Here is a 26,463-nt window from a genome sequence, read left to right as displayed (position 1 = left end):
AGAACTACACGGAAGGAGCTGGTCAATGACCTGAAAAGAGCTGGGACCACCGTTTCCAAGGTTACTATTAGTAATACATTAAGACGTCATGGTTTGAAATCATGCATGGCATGAAAGGTTCCCCTGCTTAAACCAGCACATGTTCAGGCCCGTCTTAAGTTTGCCAATGACCATTTGGATGACCCAGAGGAGTCATGGGAGAAAGTCATGTGGTCAGATGAGACCAAAATGAACTTTTTTGTCATAATTCCATTAAACGTGTTTGGAGGAAGAAGAATGATGAGTACCATCCCAAGAACACCATCCCTACTGTGAAGCACGGGGGTGGTAGCATCATGCTCTGGGGATGTTTGTCTGCACATGGGACAGGGTGACTGCACTGTATTAAGGAGAGGATAACCGGGGCCATGTATTGCGAGATTTTGGGAAACAACCTCCTTCCCTCAGTTAGAGCATTAAAGATGGGTCGAGGCTGGGTCTTCCAACATGACAATGACCCGAAGCACACAGCCAGTATAACAAAGGAGTGGCTCTGTAAGAAGCATATCAAGGTTCTCCCATGGCCTAGCCAGTCTCCAGACATAAACCCAATAGAGAATTTTTGGAGGGAGCTCAAACTTTGTGTGTCTCAGCGACAGACCAGAAACCTGAATAATCTAGAGAAGATCTGTGTGGAGGAGTGGGCCAAAATCCCTCCTGCAGTGTGTTGCAAACAAAGACTACTGTACCAAATATTAAAATTGATTTTCTCAGGTGTTCAAATACTTATTTGCAGCTGTAGCATACAAATAAATTGTAAAAAAAAAGCATATATTTTGATTTCTGGATTTAAAATGTTTTTAGGTGCATGTCTCTCACAGTGGACATGCACCTACGAAGACAATTGCAGACCCCTCCATAATTCGAAGTGGGAGAACTTGCAAAATAGCAGAGTGTTCAAATACTTATTTTCCTCACTGTATGTACAGTGCAGCCTGCACATCGCTGAAAATACTAAAAGTACTAATTTTACCAAGAAGTGAAAATTGGATTTTTTTTTTTCACTTTTATGAACAATTTTGTTCTTCCGGGTTGAAAAGCAAAATTCACTAATCTTCTTCCTGACCAAAAGTGGTTATTTGTAATTGTAATTAAAAGATTATATTCACTAACAATACCTTCTTTGCATAGCTCAGACATTCTGAATTGTGTTTTTTAATATACATCATAGAAAACAATAATAAACACACAGAGACATCAAGAATCAGCACATGGATCTATAAAACGGAGACACGCTTCATGCCGTAATGCATTCTAGGAGCCACCATTGTATAAAATATCATGACTCCCAGCATGCATTGGGGCATGAAGCATGTCATCATTGTTGAGATTCATGTGCTTATTTTTGATTTCTGCTTGTGTCTAATTTCCTACAATACATTTAAAAATCAAAATAGTGTCCATTTCCATCTGTCTATTTGTCTATTGATAACAAATAACCACTTTTCTTCAGGGATAAGATTAGTGAATTATTCTACTTCAGGCAGGACCACTTAAGTCCAAAAATACCATAGACAAACCTTTTAGTCACCTTTTATTGGCGTGTCTTGCTAAAGTTACATTTGGCAATATTGCAATTCCCTGTCCTTATTATGAGCTCCATGAAAAGATAACGGCCGTTTCACACCGCAAGCGTGAGCAGCGCATATTTTTTTCGGTGCCCATGTTTATCAATGAGTGCATTCACACCGGTGCTGCGTTCCACTCCACTTAAAGACATGCAGTTGCAAACTTCCCTAAGCACTTCCCCTCGGGGGAATCCCTGCCGCCATTTTGAAGTGGGAAGTTTATATGGACAGACCCTTGCTCCCTCGATTTTGACCGAGTGAGCGAGTCTACTTCATATGTACACGTCAGGCAGCTTCATATACCACAATGCAACGTGATTGTGACATCACCGCCATAGGCGCCGATACCGTGAAAATACAGAGCAGCCACGGAGCACCCACGTGTGCCAGACTGCCAGTAGGCTACATTCATTTAAAATGAAACATTGAAGTTGGTGGTGCTATGTGTTGCTGTCAGTCGTTTGCTCCAATATCCTATCCACCAATCACAGCATTTTTCGGATGAAAACGCCTCTTTAGTGACTCCGCTCCATGCCTCCATCCCCCACTATACAATTTTTAGTGTATGTGCTTTCCGTAATCTGATTCATGCCAAGACTAAAATGGACAGATTTCTTATCAAAAAAGCAAAACCTAATAATGATGCGAGTGTATTTACATCCACCACAAGTGCCCTGTCAGAAGTACATAACAGCGAAGCTAGAAGCATCGAAGCTAGGAGCTACAGCAGTACCAGTAGCGTGGTTAGGAGTTACAACGAAGCTAAGAGCAGCGAAGTTACGAGCAGTGAAGCTAGGAGCTACAGTGAAGATGGACAACGACATAAGGGAAGGACATACCAGGCTAGTTGGAAAGGAAAATTCCCCTGGATAGCTTATGACTCCACAAAATACAAAGTGTTTTGTAACATCTGCACTACAGCTAAAAACATGAATGTCCCTCTTCCATCATCCACCCACGACCAAGAATCTTTAAAAGCTTTCGTTCAAGATGGGTTTTCGAGCTGGGCTAAAGCACTCGAACGATTTAGATCACATGAAAAGGGTAATTTGCATCGCACTGCCGTTAGCATTATGGCAGCTACTAATGCAGGTGTTAATGTTACTGCTTCGCTCTCTGCTGGTAAACAAATGCAGATGGCTAATGCCAGAATCGCTTTGCTGGCTATTCTTTCTACTCTCCAATTTCTTTCCTGTCAGGGAGTGGCCATTAGAGGAAAAACTGACCAAGAGTCCAATTGTATGCAGATGCTATATGTGCGTGCTAAAGATATCCCAGAGTTTAAGTCATGGCTGGCTCGTCAGGAGAACAAGTGGCTCTCTCATGACATCCTAAACAAGATGATTGAAATGATGGCTCATGATGTCTTGCGAAAGCTCATATCTGAAGTACAGTCTGCTGGGGTTTTCTCTGTAATTATGGACGAGACAACCGATATTACGGTCAAAGAACAAGTGTCTGTTTGCTTACGTTATGTGACTGAAAATCTGGAGACAGAAGAACGTTTCTTAGGATTAGGACACCAAAAACAACAGCAGACACACTTTTTCAGCTTTTAAAAGACGTTCTGATGAGATTTGTCCTGCCAGTCAATAAATGCAGAGGACAGTGCTATGACGGCGCATCAAATGTGTCCAGTATTCGAACAGGTCTGCAGGCTCGCATGCAGGCGCTGGAGCCTCGAGCACAGTACATCCATTGCACCGCACATGTTGTGAATTTGGTTGTGCATGATGTCTCCGAAAACATTCCCGCATGTCGCAACTTTTCAACAAATATACGTGACCTGGTCACGCTCATCAGAAATTTACCAAAGCGACTGGCCTGGTTCAAGGAGTTTCAAGACGACAACGCTTTATCTCTTAGACCTCTGTGCCCTACCAGATGGACCTTGAAAACGGCCTCGCTACAATCCATTGCATCCAACTACAGTGTGCTGCTGGAATTTTTGGAGGACCTGTCTGAAAAAGAAAGGGGAGAGGCAGGAGGAAAAGCAAACGGTCTTCTAATACACCTGCTAAAATTTAGCACATTTTTCTCCTTGAAACTCATGCTGAAATTATTCTCTCGCATGGAAACAGTCGATGTTACACTTCAAAACAGGCAGCTGCACCTACAAAAAGCTAGGCAGTTGATTGACACACTGAGAGAAGATATTAAGTCTCTTCGTGAAGGATTCCAAGAATTTTGGGAAAACACCACAGCAGAAGCGCACGTCCTTGACTTGGATAGCCCAAATTGTGCCCAGACTAAGAAGAATCCCCCGGCGATTGGACGGTGGAGGTGCGGCACAGTTTTCAAACACCAGAGGCAAAGTACCGACAGCAGTACTTTGAGGTCATGGATACAGCATCAGCATCTCTGAACTGCAGATTTAATCCTTCTGTATTCAAACACATGCAAGATGTCCAAGATTTTGTAATGGGGATGATATGGATGGAAGCAGGCTGACATTGCATAGAGACGTGTTTGGACTTGGCAAAACAGAAAGTTGTTCATCTTACAACTTTTCAAGATGTATATGACTTCATGAAAGGAGATGGAGGCGAGCACTTGAGAATGTTACTACCAGAAGTCATAAAGCTTTTGAAACTGGCTCTAACTGTCCCTGTAACATCTTGCTGCTCAGAGAGGTCATTTTCTGGGATGCGTCGACTGAAAACGTATCTACGGTCAACAATGGGGCAAGCCCGACTAAATCACATCGTTATTATGAACTCTCACAAAGAAGAGGCTCGACAGCTGGACCTGGACATCATCGCTGATAATTTCATCAAGCACACTGCTGTACGCAGAGACACATTCCTCCTGAAGAATTAACCACTATGGTGAGTTAACAAATCTAACTTTTACTGTGTGGACTTGTGTGACATTGATTCTTAATTTCCCATGAAGCGGTTACGTCTCAGTTAAACTTTTCATCTCCAATCCTGTCGTATTTGTGAGAAGTGACGCTGTCCTGATTTGAAAGATATGCTACTTTACGGCTTTATTGTCAAGTAAATAGGTGTGTGTGTTCGTGTCGGCCGCTGTCCTAAGGTTCTGAACTGCCAAAAATGTTTGACTACTTTTTTACGTCTTTTTATTTAAAGGGTGCGTGCGCCCATATGAGCACCCACGGAGGAAAACATAAATCAGTGCCTATGATCACCGCATATTGTGTTTAATTTACCCCACAACAAACAACTCTATATTTTAAATATTAAAAACATTTAAAACAACCTAAATACACCGATATACATATAGAATGTTGCGTTAAACAGTTTCGTAAAGGAAAAAATAAATAATAAATACACTCCATAGTGGATTCCAAGTGATCAAGGGCTTAGGGTGTTCCAGTTCAGTCCCTTGCAAAGTTTCCGCCAGTAGTGGGCACTCATGCAGCGCAAGCAATGACACACATCTGAGTGAAGGAGACGGAGGAAAGTTAACATATGTAGTGTCATAACTACATCTCTGACGTTTATAACAAACAAAACAGTTTGGAAATTGGTTGAAAATTAATAGTTATGGCTATTTAAAAGTACATGCACCATTAAAACACACTGTTACGAGTGAGCGAGCTGCCTGTGACAAGATGGGCGCAAGTTGCGGACGGCGACCTCCATTGGCCAACAGCGCACACAAGACATCTAGCCTTTATTTTGGATATCTATGGTTTTTAGGACAGCGAAAACAGCGCTGTACAGATAAGCAAATTGTGTGAAAAATACTGTTTTTTTACACGCGAAACATGAACTCATGTTATATTACACACTGTCAACATAATCAAAGCTTCAAAAACACGCAAAGAACGGGACCTTTAAAATAACCAGAAACGCGAGAATAAATCAGATTTTGTTGTTGTTGTTGTTTTTATTATGTTCAATGTAAACAGCGATTGATAATGGAGTGTATCTCTGCCTCTGGTACGTTAACAAGTCGCGTTGAGGCTCGCGCTGCCTGTCTCTTTGTGAGAGACATTCGTCGAAACAAATCAAAACAAGCGAGCAGCAATATAAACTCACAGAAGAAACATACTGGGGTAAAACTGAGTTTTTTTTTTTTTGTAGTTGTTGATATTTATGATTTATGATATTGTTCATAAAACAAGTCGACTTTGCAATCATGAATTGTGTAGCATGAATGGTGTAGCCTAGTGTCACAGAACCCATATACGTCACTCACAACAGTCTGAGGGCGACAACAGCGCCACGCCACAGTCTCATGCCGGAAGTGGGCGGAGCTGATTTATCTTCGCATACATTGCTCTATTTGGAGCGTTTCAAGCCCAAAGTTTAAACGATGTTAATAATGTCAAGTATTTAATTAATAAGTTCTAATTGAAGATAGATAGAGAGATGATAGATAGGCTAGATAGATATACTCACTCATAGTTAAATCATATAAATATGTTTTAAAATAAACAATACTGGATATTAATACAAAATAAAATAATTTACGTTAAAAAATGTATTTATAAAAAAAACATTGTAACTTTTTAAAGTAAAAAGTTGCTATTATTTTTTATTTATTTATATTATGTCTTAAATATTATATTAGATAAACTGAACACAAATCTTAACACACAAAAAATGAAAACAAAGATTGAGCATTTGAACATTTATTTTTATGACACAATATATTTGTTTTTTACTCAAGCATCTCAGAATAAACCTTTTATTCAAAGTAGATAATATACATTACACAATTCTACACTGTTATGCATGATTCAGATTAATCAAACCCCAAAACACACAGAAGTTGTTTAATTTTATAAAATGTCCCTTAAAAATCCCCTTAAGTAGCAAAGGCATCATATACTAGCTTGGGTTTGCTTTAAAAAAATACACAATCAGACCAAGGGGAATAAATTGAACTAAGTTGAAAGTTATTGCACAGCAGGTACATGACAAATTAAATCTAAAATAAATGTAACCTCTATAAACATTGACAACTGTCTCTTTGGCCAGTTGTCGGTCAACCATTCAGCCTGTGAAAGTTGAAGGGCTTTTTCCTAGTCTTCCACTTTCACATTTCAGAAATCAGGGCTCTTCCACTAAACTGTTGAAAACTTTTGGTTGTTCCACAGTCTTTACACTGCAGTGCAGAGGTCTTCTGTGATCCGCGGCTCCTTCATGAGACAAGGGTACAAAAAAATAGGATGAAATGTTGGAAGTGCTTTAACAATATCGTGTGTTGAAGTCAGGATGTAGCATGTATAATAAAGTTGTGAAATTCAGTTTCTCATGTCTAAATTTCTGACATAAATGATACCCTGTCACAATCAAATTAATTAACCATTTTCAGTTCAAAATGTATACAGAAATTAAAGCAAGCACTTCATAGGGCTTCTCACACTGAGCTTATCGTCATTCTAAACACACTTTTAACCTCGGGTATAGTAACATTTCACACTTTTATATTTACGTGCTTTGGACAGTCACTGAAACACTGTGCACTCTATATAAATAATAAAGTCAGCATTGAAGAGGAAAAACATCAAATGCAAACAGAAAACGCAATTGCAGCGAAGAAGAGACCATTTAAATTAATGTATAGTCTGAAATGTCCATTCAGGATAAACTTGTAATACAAGGACATGCAAAGCTTGAGCATTTATGAAAACATATTGTGTGCAGTGCAGTGTCTGTCAGTGACCCTGATACTGCACATATGTTATCCCATGGTTTATTAAAGTACAGTGTGGAACGGCAGTGTATGAATACCCAGGATTGATTGTTCATCTCAGGTAAATGATAATCAGTGTGAAACATGAAGCAAGATAACCCAAGATTCTGTATACCCGGAGTTTACTATTTCAAGTGTGAAAAGCCCTAATGTTTTTTATCCTAATGAAGGGAAGCTTGTATTTTTTTTAAAAAAAAGACCTTTTCCTTCTTTTTCTTACCATTAACATGAAGATCCTACTGTCAATAGAGCCATCCAACTGTTGTGGAACAGTCTAAAACAATCGAACATTATAGAATAGAAGAACATTCCTGGAAAATGTGACATATAACAACACACTATCTGTATAAGTAGCTTATGTCTTTATTAGAGCCTTTTAAAACTAACCTTGTTTTTGATCAGCTTCCATTATCCTGGGTGACATTCTGATTGTCAATTTACTGCAACAAAATCAAACAGATATATATAATGCTTGGTTGTGTACTTAATTTAATTTTAATGGGACACATTCAAACACATGAAATAGTGTTTGCATTTTGTTAGCTTAAGCACTATATATATATATATATATATATATATATATATATATATATATATATATATATATATATATATATATATACACACACTTGAAACTTTATAACCAAAAGGGACAACAAATAAATACTATTTCTTGCTACTGTGTAAATAACTCAACCTTCATACCTCCATGGACAGCTGCTTTTTGAAGTGAATTTGAAGGTGTACTGTGCCATCTGGTCAGTTTAAAACACTGGTCAGTAGAAACTGTTGCAGAATGTCTTGCATTGATGTACATGAAGTAAAGCTGATCCTCTCCAAATCGTAATGCCTCAATAAATTAGTGGCAAAAACACATAAAACACTGGTCAGTATCAGATAAAAGCAAATAAAAAATACGGCGCCAACAACAAAATAAAATCACAAACAATTATGTTACTTAAACCAAGACCATATCAACAGACGCGATAGACATCGTAAAGCAGAGCACATTAGAAAAAAATAGAGCCACGTTCTGTATAAAGTGTTAATACAACAACGATGGATCAAATACACAACAAAAATAAACTTGATAGATTAAAACCACAACACAAAACAGCTGTTTACCGTGTTCTCTTCTTCCGCCGTGCCGATTGTTTAGTTTTCGTGAACTCCGCCCACTTCCGGCATGAGACTGTGGCATGGCGCTGTTGTCCTCAGAGCGTTGTGAGTGACGTATATGGGTTCTGCGGTTCTGCAGTTGGTTATTATTGGTGCACATGTGGGTTTTGTCATGTCTTGCATGTGCTCCTGTCATTGTCTGATCCCTCCCCCTTGCTATCTGAGTAGTGTTGATTTCTCCCACCCGTTCCCTCTTGATTTCTTCCCCTTATAAGCTCCTTGTGTTTGTCAGTCTGTGTTGGATCCTTGTGTAATGTCTGCGTCTTTCGTCTTCCCTGTGATTCTGTTGGTTTGTTTTAGTTTGTATTTATATTATTCTATTATGTGTTTTTCCCCCTCGTGGGTTGTTGTTTTGAGTTTATGTTTTGTTTTTGTAAATAAATCATCTTTCTCCTGCACATGAGTCCTCGCACCATTTTCCCTTGTCTGTGATGTGACACCTAGCTCAATAAACAAGTAGCGTTAATTAATATTAAGTTACTTAAATTTTAGATCCAAACAACTTTTTTGGTCCATTGCACTCAGCAACACTCAGCGCGGTGTTTTGTTACTAAATGATTCAGCGTTTTGAATGAATCATTTGAATAAATGACTCAATGACTCACTTATGAAGATGATCCCTTGCTGCCCCCTATTGGCGGTTATGTTTAAAAGTATGATTGCATGTTTTATTTAGAACATCGATCATAATATTAATTATTGCAGCTGTATTTTTTGCAGTTTACATTATTTAATTTGATTGGTAACAGTCTAGTGTTTTTACTATTATAACTGAATTAATTAATCAAATGGAAGAATTTAACATGAAATATGATGCCTTCATTTAATAAGATTTAAAAAAATTACGCCCTGGGGTGAATATCACAAATATGCAGATTTAGGACTATGTAAAAGCTGTCAGAACACTGATGAGAATATTACTACAGAATCAATATATGTATACCACCAATTTAATTTAATTTAATTAATGTTTAAGTTGATATTTACAAGAAATATTGTAACTGTTAATAACTTTTAACTGCTGTAAAAAGCACCTTATTTGTTTAAAGTGTTTGCAAACCATGTGTTATTGCACTTTTGTTCATTTAGCAGCACTTTTGTATTCATTATTGAATTTTGCGCATACTACGATTAATCACGATTAAATATTTTAATCGTTGCTCAGTGCTAGTTTAAAGTTAATAATAATAAAAATAATAATAATAATAATAATAATAATAATAATAATAATAATAATAATAATAATAATAATAATAAGTTTTTAATAAAGTAAATTTTATTTTTTATTCCTAAAAATGTTTTGTGAATCTGGTCCCATATTGTTTTTTCCACACAAAAAAATGTGTGTGTGTTTTCAGTATTTAAAAAAACTGTCTCCAATCATAGCACAATATGTGTGTGTGTCTAAATCAGCAGTTCCTCTTTCACTGAAGGGGTTTTTGTACGGCTCTGTATCACTGTGTTAATGGCCGTTCATAATGCTGCTGACAGTAATAATCTCCTGCATCTTCAGGCTGGACATTTCTAATATTGAGCATGAAGTTTGTTCCTGATCTCCCATCAGTGAATCTCTCAGAAACTCCAGACACTTTGTTACCAACCCAATAGAACAGGAGTTTGGGTGTTTGTCCAGGTTTCTGGTGATACCAGGCTAAATTGTTTGATACACTAGAACTGGACCTGCAGTTGAGAGTGACGCTGCTTCCCACAGACGCCAGATTCACGGATGGACTCTGAGTCAGAATGATCTCAGCAAAACAACCTGCATCAAAGAACCATCAGTCAGTGTTACAGTCAAACACACCACACATGAGAAGAATCTCACAACATTTATAAAGCACTTCTAGATTCAGCATTAATCTCACCAGCAAGAGAAAGCAGTAGAGAGCAGATAATCAGAGCGTTTGCAGTCATCTTTGCTAAGAACGAGTGAGAACAGACGAGAGCTGCTGTTTACAGTCCTGACCGGCGGACAGTCCGTCTTAAATAAAGGAGTGGCGCACATATTCAAAGCTGCTTCCTTTCAGAGGAAAATCTGTCACACTGATTTAAAAAATAAATAAATACAGTTTAAAAAGATATCAAATGTCATTTATCCACTTATTGAGATTATGTGATATTTCTCTCTAGTTTCCTATATGCTGATGATTTCTAATGAACATTCATTAGTTGATCATCAGTGAATCAACTGGAGTTCAGTTTGAAGGCTAATGTTTAAACATAGAATCATATATTACATCATTTTTCCTTTTTGTTAAAATAAATAAATGTGTAATTTCACTGAATTGAGCACAATATCAAATCAAACTAAAGCTGTTGTTTTGGAGATGCAGTGAACTGCAGCCACTGAAGCGTTCAGGAGGTTTTTGTTCATCTGCTCTATTAGTTTGTATCACTGTGATATACTTTCGGCGGCGGCACCAGACTGGATGTTGGCAGTAAGTAAATAATCAAACCATTTTAATTCACTATGCTGTCTTATTTAGTCATTTAATTCATGCATTAAAACATTTATATTTTACTTTGTATTCGGGGAATGATTTAATAAGTAATATGTTTTTCTTATAGTTTTGTATTTGAGAGTTGACACTACAGACACATACTGTACAGGTCTTTCCAAAAACAGCTTTTGAACATTTCCACCGTTATTGGACAGGAAAATACATACATTGGATAAATACTGATGCAATAAGAGCTCAAGAAGAAAATCTTTTTTTTTATTTTTTTTATTTTTTTTTTATGCGAAATTATACAAAAATGTAAAATACCCATAATACCTATATTCAAAATGTATTTTAGGCAAGTATAGACTTTTCAATCCACTTTGAACTAAACAATTGTAAAACTCATTCATGATAAAGTAACGATGTCAAATGTATCAAAATGTCATTTGGCCGACAGATATTGCAGCACATTCCAATTTGACATTTATGAAATATATTTTATACCTCCTTTGTGGAAAAAAGTACAATTTAGGATACTTTACAAAATTAATATACTTTTAACAGAACAAACATAAGTGTGAACTAAATGTAATATTTCCGGACACTTAATTGCATGTTATTTATGTTTTTGTTTTTTTTACCCACTTAAGTAGTTCTTAGTACTTTAAGTATCTTCATATGTAATTACATAATTATTATTTATTTTGTCTTTGAAGTATGGTTAAACTTACTGCTGGATCGACACGATTCTTTTTACAAACTAAAAGATACTTTAAAGTCATTTCTATTGACTTTTGTCTGATGTGTTTTTGAATATTGTGATTACACATTTTTAAAGATGAAGCTGCAATTAAACACATTTAAATATATTTACTTTAAGTGTAATCTTGAATAACACACTACAGTAAAAAATGTAAATTAATCATCTTTACATGATTATTAAAACACAATGATTTTGTGTTTTGGATTAATTTGCCATCAGTGCACTTTTTAAAAGTCTACTTAAGTGTGTTAAGAAACACATTAACGAAAGTGTGCTCTCTTTAAGTGGCCTTTTATTTCATGAATATTATATTATCTGTTAATAAAGAAAAAATATATAAGTGCTCATTCCATAAAATTATATGCATTTCTTTTCCCACAAGAGCTGAGAACACAGTAACATGAACCTTCATTACTGTAGCTGACTCTTGTTTGAATGAAAGTTAGGGTGGTTGTGCTGTGTTCACTTGTCATCCAAAAGCTATTATATATATAATGTTAGTGTAATTTTAGTTTAGAGGACTAAATTAACGTAATGTATTCTAACAGTGTAAACATGCTTCCCATATAAATGTAATTTAAAAAAAGATGTTCATCATAAATATCATTCTCTGTTTAAACTGATGGTAGGAATGTTGTCTGTCACACTCATCTGTAATAAAATGTGTTAAGATGTCTGTTAAGAGAGTTGTCTGTTGTCCCGCTGCTCTTCTTCTCTCAGGCACCACTCCTCCTAAAGTGACCATCCTGCCCCCGTCCAGTGCAGAGATCTCCTCTCTGAACTCGGCGACACTGCTGTGTGTGGCCAGCGAGGGCTTCCCGTCAGACTGGAGCCTGAGCTGGAAGGTGGACGGGAGCAGCAGGTCTCAGGAGAGCAGCGCTGGGCTCCTGCAGAAGGACGCTCTGTACAGCTGGAGCAGCAGCCTGACTCTCTCTGAGCAGGAGTAGATGAAGAGCGTCTCAGTGAGCTGTGAGGCCACACGGAGCGGCCAGCCTGCAGTCACTGCACGACTGAGGAGAGATCAGTGTTCAGAGTAGATCCGCTCAGTCTCTCCTCTGGCTGAGGTCTCGCTTCTGCTTCTCTGATCTCAATCACACAAGAGCCTGCTATGGTTTTCTGTTACAACTTAAATTAAATAAACAATATTGTGCCTGTCTTTGAGTCCTTTTGCATGATTTTAGAAAAAAGAATACAATTTGTCTTTTATCATTTATTATTTTATATAGTCCTGCTGTTATAAATCAGTGTTTAGAATTACAAATATTCCATTAAATTGTCTTGTAATATAATGTAGCTTCTCAAATCTTTTGGTTTGATCTGCATCAAACAAACAATAAAAAAAAATAATAGATGGAATCACATTGTAAGACATTTTGACTTCCCTTTAAGTTTTTCGACTCAAATACTAAAATAAATTTCACTCAGTGAAGCATGACAACACCTGCACAGTGAATTAAGAAACGAGAAAGTAATCTTAAAACAACATTTTCAAGTGTTGCTAATGTTAACAAAAACTAAAACTTCTCAGTAATTGAAAAAATATAAAATAAAAAGGTGACACTTTACTGTTCCATCAGTAATGAATAACTACACAAGAACAAATGAGTAACGCAACATTAACACTCTGGTAACTACTATTAGCTAACACGAAACTCTGATTAATGAATTAGTAAGTAAAGTTTAGTGCTTGGTAAAATGTGGTAGTTCACTATTAGCTAATCAGTAACTCTTTTTTATCTCATAGAGGACTCGGGTTAATTAATGTGAATAAAGCACAATGTCTAATTCATTCTTAAGTGAAGATCATGGTAACCCACTAGTAATGACTCAAGTGATAACAAATCCTTCAGAAGGATTTAGTAATTATTTGGATCAGTATTCTAAAGTGAAAAGTAATTCCTTAATATTGACTGAAATCATTGCACTGTAAAACTGTTCATTCAACTTAAATATTACAGAAAGTTAAATGGACACAATGACTGAAACAGAACTCAAACTGAATAGGTTATAGAAAATGTAACGTTCCGAGCATGATCATTTCATAATAATTGTGTAATTACGTGATTAAGTGATGATTACATATTAGTGATGAACACCTGTTGTTAACAAGCAGAATCACTGAAGGAAAGAGAAACACAAAGGGCCCTATTTTAACAATCTGAACGAAGTGTCAAAGTGCGAAGCGCAAGTAACTTTGTGTGCGGGTCTCAGCGCTGTTGCTATTTTCCCGGCGGGATAAATGGCTCTTGCGCCCGGCGCAAATCTAAAATGGGTTGGTCTGAAGTAGCTTCATTATTCATAGGTGTGGTTTGGGCGTAACGTGAATAAACCAATCAGAGCGTCATCCAACATTCCCTTTAAAAGCAGGTGTGCAAGTTCCATTATGGTTCGCTATTATTATGGCGTATTTACCAGGCGCACGCCAGGAGCGGTTCACAGCCGAGGAGACTGATGTTCTTGTAAGAGCAGTGAAAGACAGAGACGTTGTGTTGTATGGGGATGGGAGAAACCCACCCAAATTAGCGTCGGTTAAACAGGCGTCGGTTAAACAGTTTTTTCAGTTTTTCAGTCGATTTTTTTTTTCTGGTTCTTGATGGACAAACCAATTTTTTCAGATGTCCTTATATACATATATGTCTTGCCACTATTGGGCAAACAGGTCGGATCCTTAAAGGGGTACTTCAGTGCTGGGAAGATGAATCTGTATTTAAACTGGGTCATCAATGTAGTAGAAATGTGAAATTATTTTTTAATTTGGTGCCTTCTAGACTGAGAAAAGACAGAAAATGTATTTTTGTCTCATGGGGATGAAAGACTACAATTCCCAGAATGCTTCGCTGCCCTGTGAGGTCATTCCCAAAGTCACCAACTTGTTTACAGTGACTGAGTTAGAGAAGACACTACAATTAAAACCTGAACGTGTCTGTTCAATATAATAAGTGAGTCACCGCGCGAGTATCACAGCACTGAGCACTAACTGCAGGAGTGAAATAAATGAGCTGATGAGCTCTCGTGATTTGAGCTGAGGTAATCGCGACTACACTCGCGGCATAAATTCACAACGCAAGTTCAGTCTGGCGCGTTTCAGTTCATGCCTTTGCAAGCTTAACTTTCATAGAAATTAATTTGAGAAGTTAGAAGATTTACATTGCTCACCATAGCTCCGTTTAAATGAGTGCCTGTAGCTGAGCTGAGCTCTCCCTGCGAGCTGAGTGTGATCTCCATCCCCCATGAGCGGGTTCAAAACATGAGGAAATGGCTCCCTCTGCTGGCTGTAGTCTTTAGCCTTTGGGCAAACATTCCTCCTATGATGCAAATATCGTCAATTTGCATCATAGGAGGAATTTTTCCAGAAATGAAATGCATAAATCTCTTGTCTCAGGGGGATATGAGGGGGGGAAGCACAATCATTTGAATATACTCCAGGGTTTCTACTGATACAAAGCCATATACTAATCGCTGAAGTAACCCTTTAATTACTACATTTAGCCTGAATAATTTGTAAGCTAGTTTTATGCCTATTTTTTCACATCTTCGTGGCACACCACAATGATTTCCGTCATCTCATGGGTTAATATTTTTTTAGTGTAACAGTTTATGATTTGCAAAAATAACTGTTGCATCTGTGTAGATTACATGAGCAAAGTGTATGCGCGTTGTGCACGCTATACATTATGGTCAAGCATGCGCCCTTAAAATAGCATAATGAACAACGCTCAACGCGCCACTGACTTTAGACTAGGTTTTTTCTGGTCAGTGGCGCAGTTGTTTAATGGAACAGCAAAATAGCACCAGGGATTGTTTGCGCCGGAACGCGCCTCCTTTTTTGCGCTGAACCGCCCAGGGAGCGCAAGTTCATCCACTAGTTTAGCGACGTGCTTCTGTGGAGGGAAAAGCGCGCTTTGCGCGGGTGCAAAATAGGAATGACACATGCGTCAGTGTACAAAGTCAATTGTGCTGGGTGCAAGATAGGGCCCAAGAACTACTTCAGCCACAGCCTTAGGTTAAATCAACTGAAGATAAAAAGGATAATGAAACCTCAAAACACTTACAGATATGTGCAGGCTGTTGAAAATACTAAGAGCACTCATTTTACAAAAAAAAAATGAAAATTGGTTATTTTTGCATTTTCTGAGCAATTTCGTTCCTCCAATTGAAAAGCGCTATCAAAGCAATGTCACGGAGTGTGAGGTTGAAGCGTGGCTTCGGAGTGTGATTGGCTGAGTATGACCTCTTTAAGTCCAATCACTCCACTGTATTACGCATAACATCGCAATACAGCGGAGAATTCAAACAACATGAGCGTGAGAGCAGTTTCTGCATGGAACGCCACAGTTTAACAACACATGAGTTTAACAACACTCACCACGTCGATCACCACGTCTCCTGGTGAGACAGTGTCCTGGTGAACAAAGAGCCTTCCGAAGGTCTCTACAGCTGCTAACATTACAAAGACTATTTCTACATCTCAAGGATTATAAACCCACATCTAACTGTGATCCCATGGGACCACCTAAGTTTGACCCAACGGGATCAAGAGGTGGAATCTGTAAGGCTGGAAAAACCTAGTAGATGCCGAAATGTCTAATCGCTCTGAGAAAACAAAGAAAATTAGCACCTGAACTCATCCATACAGTTAGAGTCTCTGTCCGAGACGACATCACACTGAGTGAACCATCTATGCATGACTCTAATTTACATGCCTTTCCTTTCACATGAAACTTCCCCCAAACTCCTGCTCCCCCAAACTTGAGATCACCTGAAATGCACCAGAAATCTCTCTGTTACAATGTCAATCCTTACGATACAGTATTATATGTGTTTGATATCATTTAAAATGTCTCAGTGCGACTGGTACACATATCTCAACTCCACAGAAGTAAACTAGAACATCATAAATGTTTTAAGAGTTTAAAGATATCTTTCCTTGGTGTATGGTGGGTGTGGCTTTCAGCCATTTGGCCTCTCTTCTTCTCAAGTCTATAGGACTTGATCAATGCAAATTCCTATTGTAAACTTGTGTTTACATTTGAAAGAGTTTCAAATGGTTCTGGGTATGCATCTGGTTCAGGGTATTTAAGGAAATGTTGCAAAGAGCTCAGGGCTCGATACTGTATTCAGGTCAGCCCGTAATGCTGGACGTTTTAACCCATGCAGCATTATGTAACCTTGATAAGACAGGTATACATTTCATTCTTTACTTCAGAGTATTTGATAGATTAGCTTTGAATTGACTATGTAATTGGGATTATACATTTACCTGACTGTTAATAAATTGTTACACTTTGATTGATTCTGACTTGGTCGGGAATTATTTAGGTTATGAACAGACATAATTTCAACAAAGGGTTAAACAGAATTAAATATGTACGTAAACTATTAAATATAAACGACCAAATAACCAATTGGCTTTCTAACCAAAATTCTAAATTATGATTAAATGGAGTCAGATTAAGAAGAATTGGAATTAAATCCTTTATGCCCAACTGAAAACAAAGAACGCGCAGCGACCTTTACCCGCCATCGTTAGCCTCCATTAGGACGATTTGGTTGGGCTTACATTTTTTTAAAATACATTTTAGAAAAAAGGAAAAAAAAAATAGACACAGATCCAGACACATAATGGATCTCAAAAATTTTGACATGCCGAAATGCATTCTGGGAGCAACCATAGTATAAAACTCATGACTCCCAGCATGCATTGCGGCATGAGCATGTCACCATTGTTGAGATTCATGTGCAGATTATTGATGTCTGCTTGTGTCTAATTTCCTACAATGCATTTAAAAATCTTAATCTGTGGCAAGAAAATATACTTTATTTTCATATAAAAAAATATAATCTATTGATAACAAATAACCACTTTTGGTCAGGGATAAGATTAGTGAATTATTTTACTTCAGTCAGGACCACTTCAGTTTAAAAAGTGCCATAGACAAACATTTTAGTCAACTTATATTGGCATGTCTTGCTAAAGTTACATTTGGCAATATGGCCAATATGGCAATTCCACATCCTTATTCTGAGCTCCATGAAAAGCTAAGGCAAGGAACAGCAGCAGCTTCTGGGAACTGAGCGTTTCAGGAAGCCAATCTAACTGAATTTAATTGCAAAGAGCCAATCGATAAACATGAATCTGCCTATGATGACAAGAGCCTTAGGGACCTGGGATGGATGAATGAGGAAGCCTGAGTGATGGCGGACCACGGTGGAGCTGAGGGAGCGTCACTCCGAGCCAAGGCAGAGTCGAAGGACTGACAGGCCGAGGTGGAGGAATGGGCCTGGAGGTGGAGAGAAAGCTGGAGTGTGTGTGTGTGTGTGTGTGTGTGTGTGTGTGTGTGTGTGTGTGTGTGTGTGTGTGTGTGTGTGTGTGTGTGTGTGTGTGTGTGTGTGTGTGTGTGTGTGTGTGTCTAAATCAGCAGTTCCTCTTTCACTGAAGGGGTTTTTGTACGGCTCTGTATCACTGTGTTAATGGATAGTCATAACGCTGCTGACAGTAATAATCTCCTGCATCTTCAGGCTGGACATTTCTAATATTGAGCATGAAGTTTGTTCCTGATCCCCCATCAGTGAATCTCTCAGAAACTCCAGACACTTTGCTACCAACACTAGAGAACAGGAGTTTGGGTGTTTGTCCAGGTTTCTGGTGATACCAGACTAAATAGGATGATACACTAGAACTGCTGGACCTGCAGTTGAGAGTGACGCTGCTTCCCACAGACGCCAGATTCACGGATGGACTCTGAGTCAGAATGATCTCAGCAAAACAACCTGCATCAAAGAACCATCAGTCAGTGTTACAGTCAAACACAACACACATGAGAAGAATCTCACAACATTTATAAAGCACTTCTAGATTCAGCATTAATCTCACCAGCAAGAGAAAGCAGTAGAGAGCAGATAATCAGAGCGTTTGCAGTCATCTTTGCTAAGAACGAGTGAGAACAGACGAGAGCTGCTGTTTACAGTCCTGACCGGCGGACAGTCCGTCTTAAATAAAGGAGTGGCGCACATATTCAAAGCTGCTTCCTTTCAGAGGAAAATCTGTCACACTGATTTAAAAATAAATAAATACAGTTTAAAAAGATACCAAATGTCATTTATCCACTTATTGAGATTGTGTGTCGGTATAAACTGATATTTCTCAATAGTTTCCTATATGCTGATGATTTCTAATGAACATTCATTAGTTGATCATCAGTGAATCAACTGGAGTTCAGTTTGTAGGCTAATGTTTAAACATAGAATCATATATTACATCATTTTTCCTTTAAAAAAATAAATAAATAAATGTGTAATTTACTGAATTGAGCACAATATCAAATCAAACTAAAGCTGTTGTTTTGGAGATGCAGTGAACTGCAGCCACTGAAGCGTTCAGGAGGTTTTTGTTCATCTGCTCTATTAGTTTGTATCACTGTGATTAACTTTCGGCGGCGGCACCAGACTGGATGTTGGCAGTAAGTAAATAATCAAACCATTTTAATTCACTATGCTGTCTTATTTAGTCATTTAATTCATGCATTTAAACATTTATATTTTACTTTGTATTAGGGGAATGATTTAATAAGTAATATGTTTTTCTTATAGTTTTGTATTTGAGAGTTGACACTACAGACACATACTGTACAGGTCTTTCCAAAAACAGCTTTTGAACATTTCCACCGTTATTGGACAGGAAAATACATACATTGGATAAATATTGATGCAATAAGAGCTCAAGAAGAAAATCAATTAAAAAAAAAAAAAATGTTTTATGAGAAATTATACAAAAAATGTAAAATACCCAAAATACCTATATTCAAAATGTATTTTAGGCAAGTATAGACTTTTCAATCCACTTTGAACTAAACAATTGTAAAACTCATTCATGATAAAGTAACAATGTCAAATTTATCAAAATGTCATTTGGCTGACAGATATTGCAACACATTCCAATTTGACATTTATGAAAAATATATTTTATACCTCCTTTGTGGAAAAAGTACAATTTAGGATACTTTACAAAATTAATATACTTTTAACAGAACAAACATAAGTGTGAACTAAATGTAATATTTCCGGACACTTAATTGCATGTTATTTATGTTTTTGTTTTTTTACCCACTTAAGTAGTTCTTAGTACTTTAAGTATCTTCATATGTAATTTCATAATTATTATTTATTTTGTCTTTGAAGTATGGTTAAAGTTACTGCTGAATCGACACGATTCTTTTTACAAACTAAAAGATACTTTAAAGTCATTTCTATTGACTTTTGTCTGATGTGTTTTTGAATATTGTGATTACACATTTTTAAAGATGAAGCTGCAATTAAATACATTTAAATATATTTACTTTAAGTGTAATCTTGAATAACACACTACAGTAAAAATGTAAATCAATCATCTTTACATCTGCTTTAGATGTACAATCTTTACATGATTATTAAAACACAATGATTTTGTGTTTTGGATTAATTTGCCATCAGTGCACTTTTTAAAAGTCTACTTAAGTGTGTTAAGAAACACATTAACGAAAGTGTGCTCTCTTTAAGTGGCCTTTTATTTCATGAATATTATATTATCTGTTAATAAAGAAAAATATATAAGTGCTCATTCCATAAAATTATATGCATTTCTTTTCCCACGAGAGCTGAGAACACAGTAACATGAACCTTCATTACTGTAGCTGACTCTTGTTTGAATGAAAGTTAGGGTGGGTGTGTTGTGTTCACTTGTCACCCAAAAGCTATTATATATATAATGTTAGTGTAATTTTAGTTTAGAGGACTGAATTCACATAATGTATTCTAACAGTGTAAACATGCTTCCCATACGCAATTTAAAAAAAGATGTTCATCATATATATCATTCTCTTTTTAAACTGATGGTAGGAATGTTTTCTGTCACACTCTTCTGTAATAAAATGTGTTAAGATGTCTGTTAAGAGAGTTGTCTGTTGTCCCGCTGCTCTTCTTCTCTCAGGCACCACTCCTCCTAAAGTGACCATCCTGCGCCCGTCCAGTGCAGAGATCTCCTCTCTGAACTCGGCGACACTGCTGTGTGTGGCCAGCGAGGGCTTCCCGTCAGACTGGAGCCTGAGCTGGAAGGTGGACGGGAGCAGCAGGTCTCAGGAGAGCAGCGCTGGGCTCCTGCAGAAGGACGCTCTGTACAGCTGGAGCAGCAGCCTGACTCTCTCTGAGCAGGAGTGGATGAAGAGCGTCTCAGTGAGCTGTGAGGCCACACGGAGCGGCCAGCCTGCAGTCACTGCACGACTGAGGAGAGATCAGTGTTCAGAGTAGATCCGCTCAGTCTCTCCTCTGGCTGAGGTCTCGCTTCTGCTTCTCTGATCTCAATCACACAAGAGCCTGCTATGATTTTCTGTTACAACTGAAATTAAATAAACAATATTGTGCCTGTCTTTGAGTGCTTTTGTATGATCTGAGAAAAAATATATTTATATGTATATATATATATATATATATATATATATATATATACACACTAAAAAACGTTGGGTTATTTTTTGTACCCAACCGTTGGGTTACACATATTGGGTCAATATGTTGGGTTATTTTGCAAAATGTTGGGTTATTTTAACATCGTTAAAGTAATAACCCGGCCGTTGGGTTAAATACGGTTTCCCCAGTGACGGTTCAAATTTTAACCGTCCAGTTACTGCCAACAGAAGACGCTGCTGCAGCCTGATTATGAAATGAAAGGTAAGACATGCCATTTTTTTATGAATACAACTCTTATAACATTATGTATTGTGTACTGAAACGTTGAATATAGTCGAAAACTGAATTTTATTAAAAAAAATCCCTTTAATGCTCTCTGGAAAAATGAGATAGATTGGAAATAAACCATAGCTATCCCAGTTAGCTCGCTAGCAGTAATAAAGTAAAAACATTATTCTAGTGTACCTATTTAGAAACTTAATACGGTGATACAGAAAGTAAGTAACTAATGCCTAGTCTGAAATCACTATCTAAAGCCGCGCGGAGCATTATCAGCTCGGCCCGTGCAGCGCGAGCTCAGACCCGGTCACACGACACCACAGCAGCGCTGTGAGATCCAGGGGGAAGCGTTTGAATTCGCCGAATATCCAACAGTATAACTTACTACTCTAAATATCTGTTGTGAGATGAATGAGTGCAGATATTCACAAAAGCATTGACGCAGAAAACTGAAATATTGTGCTAACAATTTTAACGTTAGTTCACAACAGTTAGAATGTTTTCCAACCCACAAATTACCTAGTTTTACCGTAGTAAGTTAACACAAACTGCAACTATGATAATTTGGCAGAAATGTGGTAGGCCCATATTCATAATGAATGTTGTCATATGAATATATATTATGCATGTTACTATTAAACGTATTACAGGAGTAGCTAAATCATACAACCATAGTACGTTTTCTTATGAAGCTATGACAGTTTTTGCCTTTATTTTAAATATGTTGTACTAAATGTGTTATATACCTGTGTTTTAGACCAATGGATTCATTTGTGAAGCAAAGACTAGAACCGTTGAACCTCTGCCATTTAATTAAAGGTGAGTACGATATTGAAACAAGTTGTACACAATTATTTTTTAAAGACTAGTTTACTTTTCTGGTTATTTTTTCCCCCTGCTTCATTCTAATGCAGAGGAAGGATTGGATCTCAGTGGTTCTTTACTCTAGTCCTGGAGTATCCCCAATAGTACACAAGTTCGATGTCTTCCTTATCTGACGCACATTTCCGGGTTTGGAGTCTCTACTAACAAGTTGGTAAGTTGAATAACATTAGATAGGCCAATGTGCAGTGCAGGGTCTACTACAGAACCAGGTTATTTGGGAAACAACCAGTTTATTATTATTTTTTCAGCTGTCTTTTCTCATTTTCATACAGTATGTTTTAATTTCAATAAGTTGTTTTGGTTGTGTCTAAGTGCATATGAAATCAGGTCCACACATTTGGTATAGGTGAAAACTGTTTTTTTCTCTTTTTCTGTTAACTTGTCTTTCAAAGATGATCATGGAGAAATTGCCTTTAAAACCCTTCCTGCCATCCTGCCATCATCGCCATACCTCACAAATGGACAACATGGTGTGTCCAACATATGCTGAAATGAAGAGAAGCTTAATTACATTCACCAATCAGCCTGTAAGTAAAAGCAACACTATCAAATTAGCTTTGATAAAGTGCACTGCTATGTGGCTCATATGCATCCATTTATTATTTCCTTTAGTGATTTTGCTTGTTAATAGATTATCCAATAGTTTACCCAAAAAATATCCCATTATGTACTCACCCTCAAGTCATCCTAGGTGTATATGACATTCTTCTTTCAGACGAACACAATCAGTTATTAATAAATGTCCTGACTAATCCAAGCATTATAATGGTCAAAATTTGAAGCCCAAAAAAAGTGCATCGATCCATTATGAAAGTAATCCATAAGGCTCCAGGAGGTTAATAAGGGCCTTCTGAGGTGAATCGATGGGTTTTTGTAGAAAAATATCCATATTTAAAACTTTATAGACTAAAATAACAAATTTTCGACAGACAGCCTTCCTTATTCAACTTACAAAGAAACTGTAACGCCTCTCGCAAATCAAAACGGTTACGCTACGTCCAACTTAATCGTCTCGACATTTACGTTTTTTTACGCTACGTCCGACGTTATTCTCACAGCAGTTACGCTTTTTTCAGAAGTTGGATACTTAATGCGGTCCATTGGAAGCTAGATATTTTACTTTATAACGTGTTAAATATGGATATTTTTCTTACACAATCCCATCAATTCACTTCAATGGGTTCTTATTAATCTCCGGAGCCGTGTGAAGCACTTTTATAATGGATGGATGCATTTTTGGGCTTCAAATTATGGGCTTCCATTATAAAGCTTTGAAGAGCCAGGATATTTATTAATATAACTCAGATTGTATTTGTCTGAAAGAAGAATGTCATACACACCTAGGCTGGCTTGAGGGTGAGTAAATCATGGAATCATTTTCATTTTTGGGTAAACTATCTCATGAATTACCCTCGTGTCGTTGTAAGACTTTCGTTGTTCTTTGAAACACAAATGTTAAAGAAATCTGCAAGGTTTCTGTCCCTCCATTGACGACCTACGCAACTACCACTTTAAGACCCAGGACAGACAGCATTAAAGTAATCCATGGGATTCAAGTGGTCTAACCTCAGTTTTATGAAGCGACACGAGTGCTTTTTGCAACAACAACACAAAAAAAAAAACATAACACAACAACATTTGCTCTCTTTTCAACACAACACGCATGCGTCTAGGGGCTCTCGTGAACATGTGTTGAGATTAATGTTTTGTAAATAAAGTGGTAAATTATGGTTAAGGGATAGAATATACGCTTGTCACTTCAAAAAACTGAGGTTGAATTACTGGAGTCACATGGATTACTTTAATGTCTTTACTGCCTTTCTAGGCCTTTCTGTGTTCCGAAGATGAACCAAAGTCTTACGGGTTTGAAACGGCATGAGGATTAGTATGTTGATTGGTGAAAAATGAACAGCAGATGTAATGACTAATTAGTGACAATTTCTTTAATTCAGTACAACACTGCTTCATTGCAACTTTGACGTAATTTAACACTGCTGATGTTGTCACAGTGCAAGCAAACTGAACTTTTTTAAATTCTTTTAAGGTTGGAACTAACATGGTGCATTAGCTGAACAGTGAGACAAGCCAGGATCCACATGACGATGCTTGGGGACAAAGAGACCTCGCTGATTTTTTTCATTTTCACTGTGGAGGCAGTTGAACAGAAGACCTTATTTCAAGCACTGGCTGTATGTTTCAGATTTTTTATTTATTTATGACATGAACTATCCAAAGACCTCTGCCCCATTTGGGAGATTTTGTAGCATGCAAACTTGAATATATATTTTGCTGCCTCATTAAAAACTTTGATTATCATAATTTGTATTTGTTTTGCTACATATGTTTACAACACATCAAGGCATACAGTGTACAATGTAGATTTTTTTAATAAAGTTGTTTATTTCTGGAAGACTTTAATATTATGAATTTGTGTATTCTGTCCATATTTGTATAGGTTTTTAATTTAATATTTGTTGTGTTCATTTTTAATTTGTGTTTTGTATATACACCTTTTATGTATGTTTACCTTATGTACATTTTTGTGTATTATGTGTGCTGTGTATTTTGAATTTAATATTTACACATTTATGTATATTTACAATAAATATTTACTCCCCAATATTTAGTTTGACATTTACAATATATATTTTAAAGCACATTTATTGTTTTATACAAATAAAAACCCATTGTTTTCAAATACAGATTATTTTATTTATTAAAATAATGGCATGAATAAAAATAAAAATTTAACTCAACTGTTGGGTTACTTTTAACCCAACTGTTTTTTAACCCAATGCATTGGGTTAAAATAACCCAACGTTGGGTAGGTGCTATATCAACCCACAGTTGGGTTACGTGTTGGGTTATTTTTAACCCAACATTTTTAAGTGAGTATATATATATATATATATATATATATATATATATATATATATATATATATATATATATATGATAACACTTTAGTATGGGGAACACATATTCACTATTAACTACGACGATTGCCTCAATAAACTCCTAATTTACTGCTTATTAAATGTTAGTATAGTAGTTTTGTAGCATTTAAGTTTAGGTATTCGGTAGGATTAAGGGATGCAGAATAAGGCATTAATATGTGCTTTATTAATGTACTAATAAACAGCCAAAACCCTAGTAAGACGCATGCTAATAAACAACTAGCTAATAGTTATAATTGAATCTTAAAATAAAGTGTTACTATATATATATACTAACTTAAATAAGTAGTTGAAGTATTGAATTAAACTTAACTGAAATAAAATTTTAAAAAAATCTATATAGAAATATTTAAAATATATATTTGTTTATTTAAAAATATGACTAAAGCACATAATAAAAATGACTAGACCTTAAACTAAAATGTAATTTAATAATAAAACTTACTCAAAATATGAACACATAATGCTCTATAAATAATACTAAAGTATCCCTGATTTGCACCCCATTTTACTCTTGCAAAAAAAAAAAAAAAAAAGTTTGCAAACTCGTTTTAACTTAGGAATGCTTTTTTGACCCACTTCAGTCAAACTTAATGACATCTTTATATGTAATTTCATTATTACTTCTATTGCCTTTAAAATTGTTGAAATGTTCCTTTTTTGGGTAGGTGAATGTGTCAAAGAATACAGTAAAATTCTGTAAATTAAATAACACAACCGCTAATGTAAAAATTACAGTAACTGGCAACCCTGCTGCCAGTATTTTACTGTAAATTGTACAGGTAATTTTTAACAGTGTAGTTTTGTGGTGTGTGTGTGATGTATGAGCAGCTGCAGAGTCTCTTAGCTGGATCAGTGCATTGTGACGGAGGTTTTTGTACGGCTCTTTATCACTGTGTGACTATTGCACCAGTGTGGTCGCTCTGACAGAAGTAATATCCTGCGTCTTCAGGCTGGACTCCACTGATGGTCAGAGTGAAGTCTGCTCCATGTCCACTTCCTGTGAGTCTAGATGGAACTCCAGTGAAACGATATGTGGCACGGTATACGAGTAGCTTAGGAGCTTCTCCAAATCCCCTGAAGTACCAAGCCATGTGGTCATTAAGATGCACCGGCCTGTTGGCTTTGCAGTTTATTCTCACTTCTTGTCCTATTTGGGCTGTTGTTATTGCTGGTGTCTGAGTGACGGAGACCTGAGAGACCTGTCCTCTACACTCTAAAAGAGACAGATATACCAT

General features: G+C 36.8%; 1 protein-coding gene, 2 long non-coding RNA genes and 2 gene segments (V, D, J or C); 3 read left to right on the top strand and 2 right to left on the bottom strand.

Moving 5' to 3' along the window:
- Positions 1-6,360: 6,360 nt before the first annotated feature.
- On the bottom strand, positions 6,361-8,544 carry LOC137050896 (uncharacterized). Of its 2 annotated transcripts, XR_010899911.1 has the most exons (5): positions 8,403-8,544; positions 7,983-8,127; positions 7,665-7,717; positions 7,498-7,551; positions 6,361-6,720 (listed from the first exon to the last, which is right to left on the bottom strand). It is a non-coding gene; the product is annotated as an uncharacterized lncRNA (long non-coding RNA). The 2 variants fall into 2 exon arrangements; XR_010899910.1 differs by lacking the exon at positions 8,403-8,544 and having other exon boundaries at positions 7,983-8,384.
- Positions 8,545-10,863: 2,319 nt separating this feature from the next.
- Positions 10,864-12,764, top strand: LOC137050880 (Ig lambda chain C region-like; the record flags this gene model as incomplete). The annotated part of the segment is given in 2 exon segments: positions 10,864-10,894; positions 12,384-12,764. Coding segments are annotated over 2 exon segments (258 nt in total), but the record flags the coding sequence as incomplete, so codon positions are not given.
- A 6,328-nt stretch (positions 12,765-19,092) lies between these two features.
- Positions 19,093-21,065, top strand: LOC137050864 (Ig lambda chain C region-like; the record flags this gene model as incomplete). The annotated part of the segment is given in 2 exon segments: positions 19,093-19,123; positions 20,629-21,065. Coding segments are annotated over 2 exon segments (348 nt in total), but the record flags the coding sequence as incomplete, so codon positions are not given.
- A 76-nt stretch (positions 21,066-21,141) lies between these two features.
- Positions 21,142-24,757, top strand: LOC137050853 (uncharacterized). The gene is made up of 5 exons (XR_010899909.1): positions 21,142-21,365; positions 22,141-22,202; positions 22,298-22,419; positions 22,661-22,795; positions 24,313-24,757. It is a non-coding gene; the product is annotated as an uncharacterized lncRNA (long non-coding RNA).
- A 1,358-nt stretch (positions 24,758-26,115) lies between these two features.
- LOC137048729 (Ig kappa chain V region 3547) lies at positions 26,116-26,463 on the bottom strand. Its single transcript, XM_067426965.1, has one exon. The coding sequence runs from the start codon at positions 26,461-26,463 to the stop codon at positions 26,116-26,118; it is 348 nt and encodes a 115-aa protein (XP_067283066.1).

This window comes from Pseudorasbora parva, chromosome 2 (assembly GCF_024679245.1).
Source record: "Pseudorasbora parva isolate DD20220531a chromosome 2, ASM2467924v1, whole genome shotgun sequence".
Lineage (NCBI taxonomy): Eukaryota > Metazoa > Chordata > Actinopteri > Cypriniformes > Gobionidae > Pseudorasbora > Pseudorasbora parva.
This window is presented reverse-complemented; position numbering and strand designations above follow the sequence as displayed.

What these genes read in the sequence shown, in the direction of transcription:
- LOC137048729 (XM_067426965.1), bottom strand. Translation starts at nt 26,463, where the DNA reads ATGGTATATCTGTCTCTTTTAGAGTGTAGAGGACAGGTCTCTCAGGTC.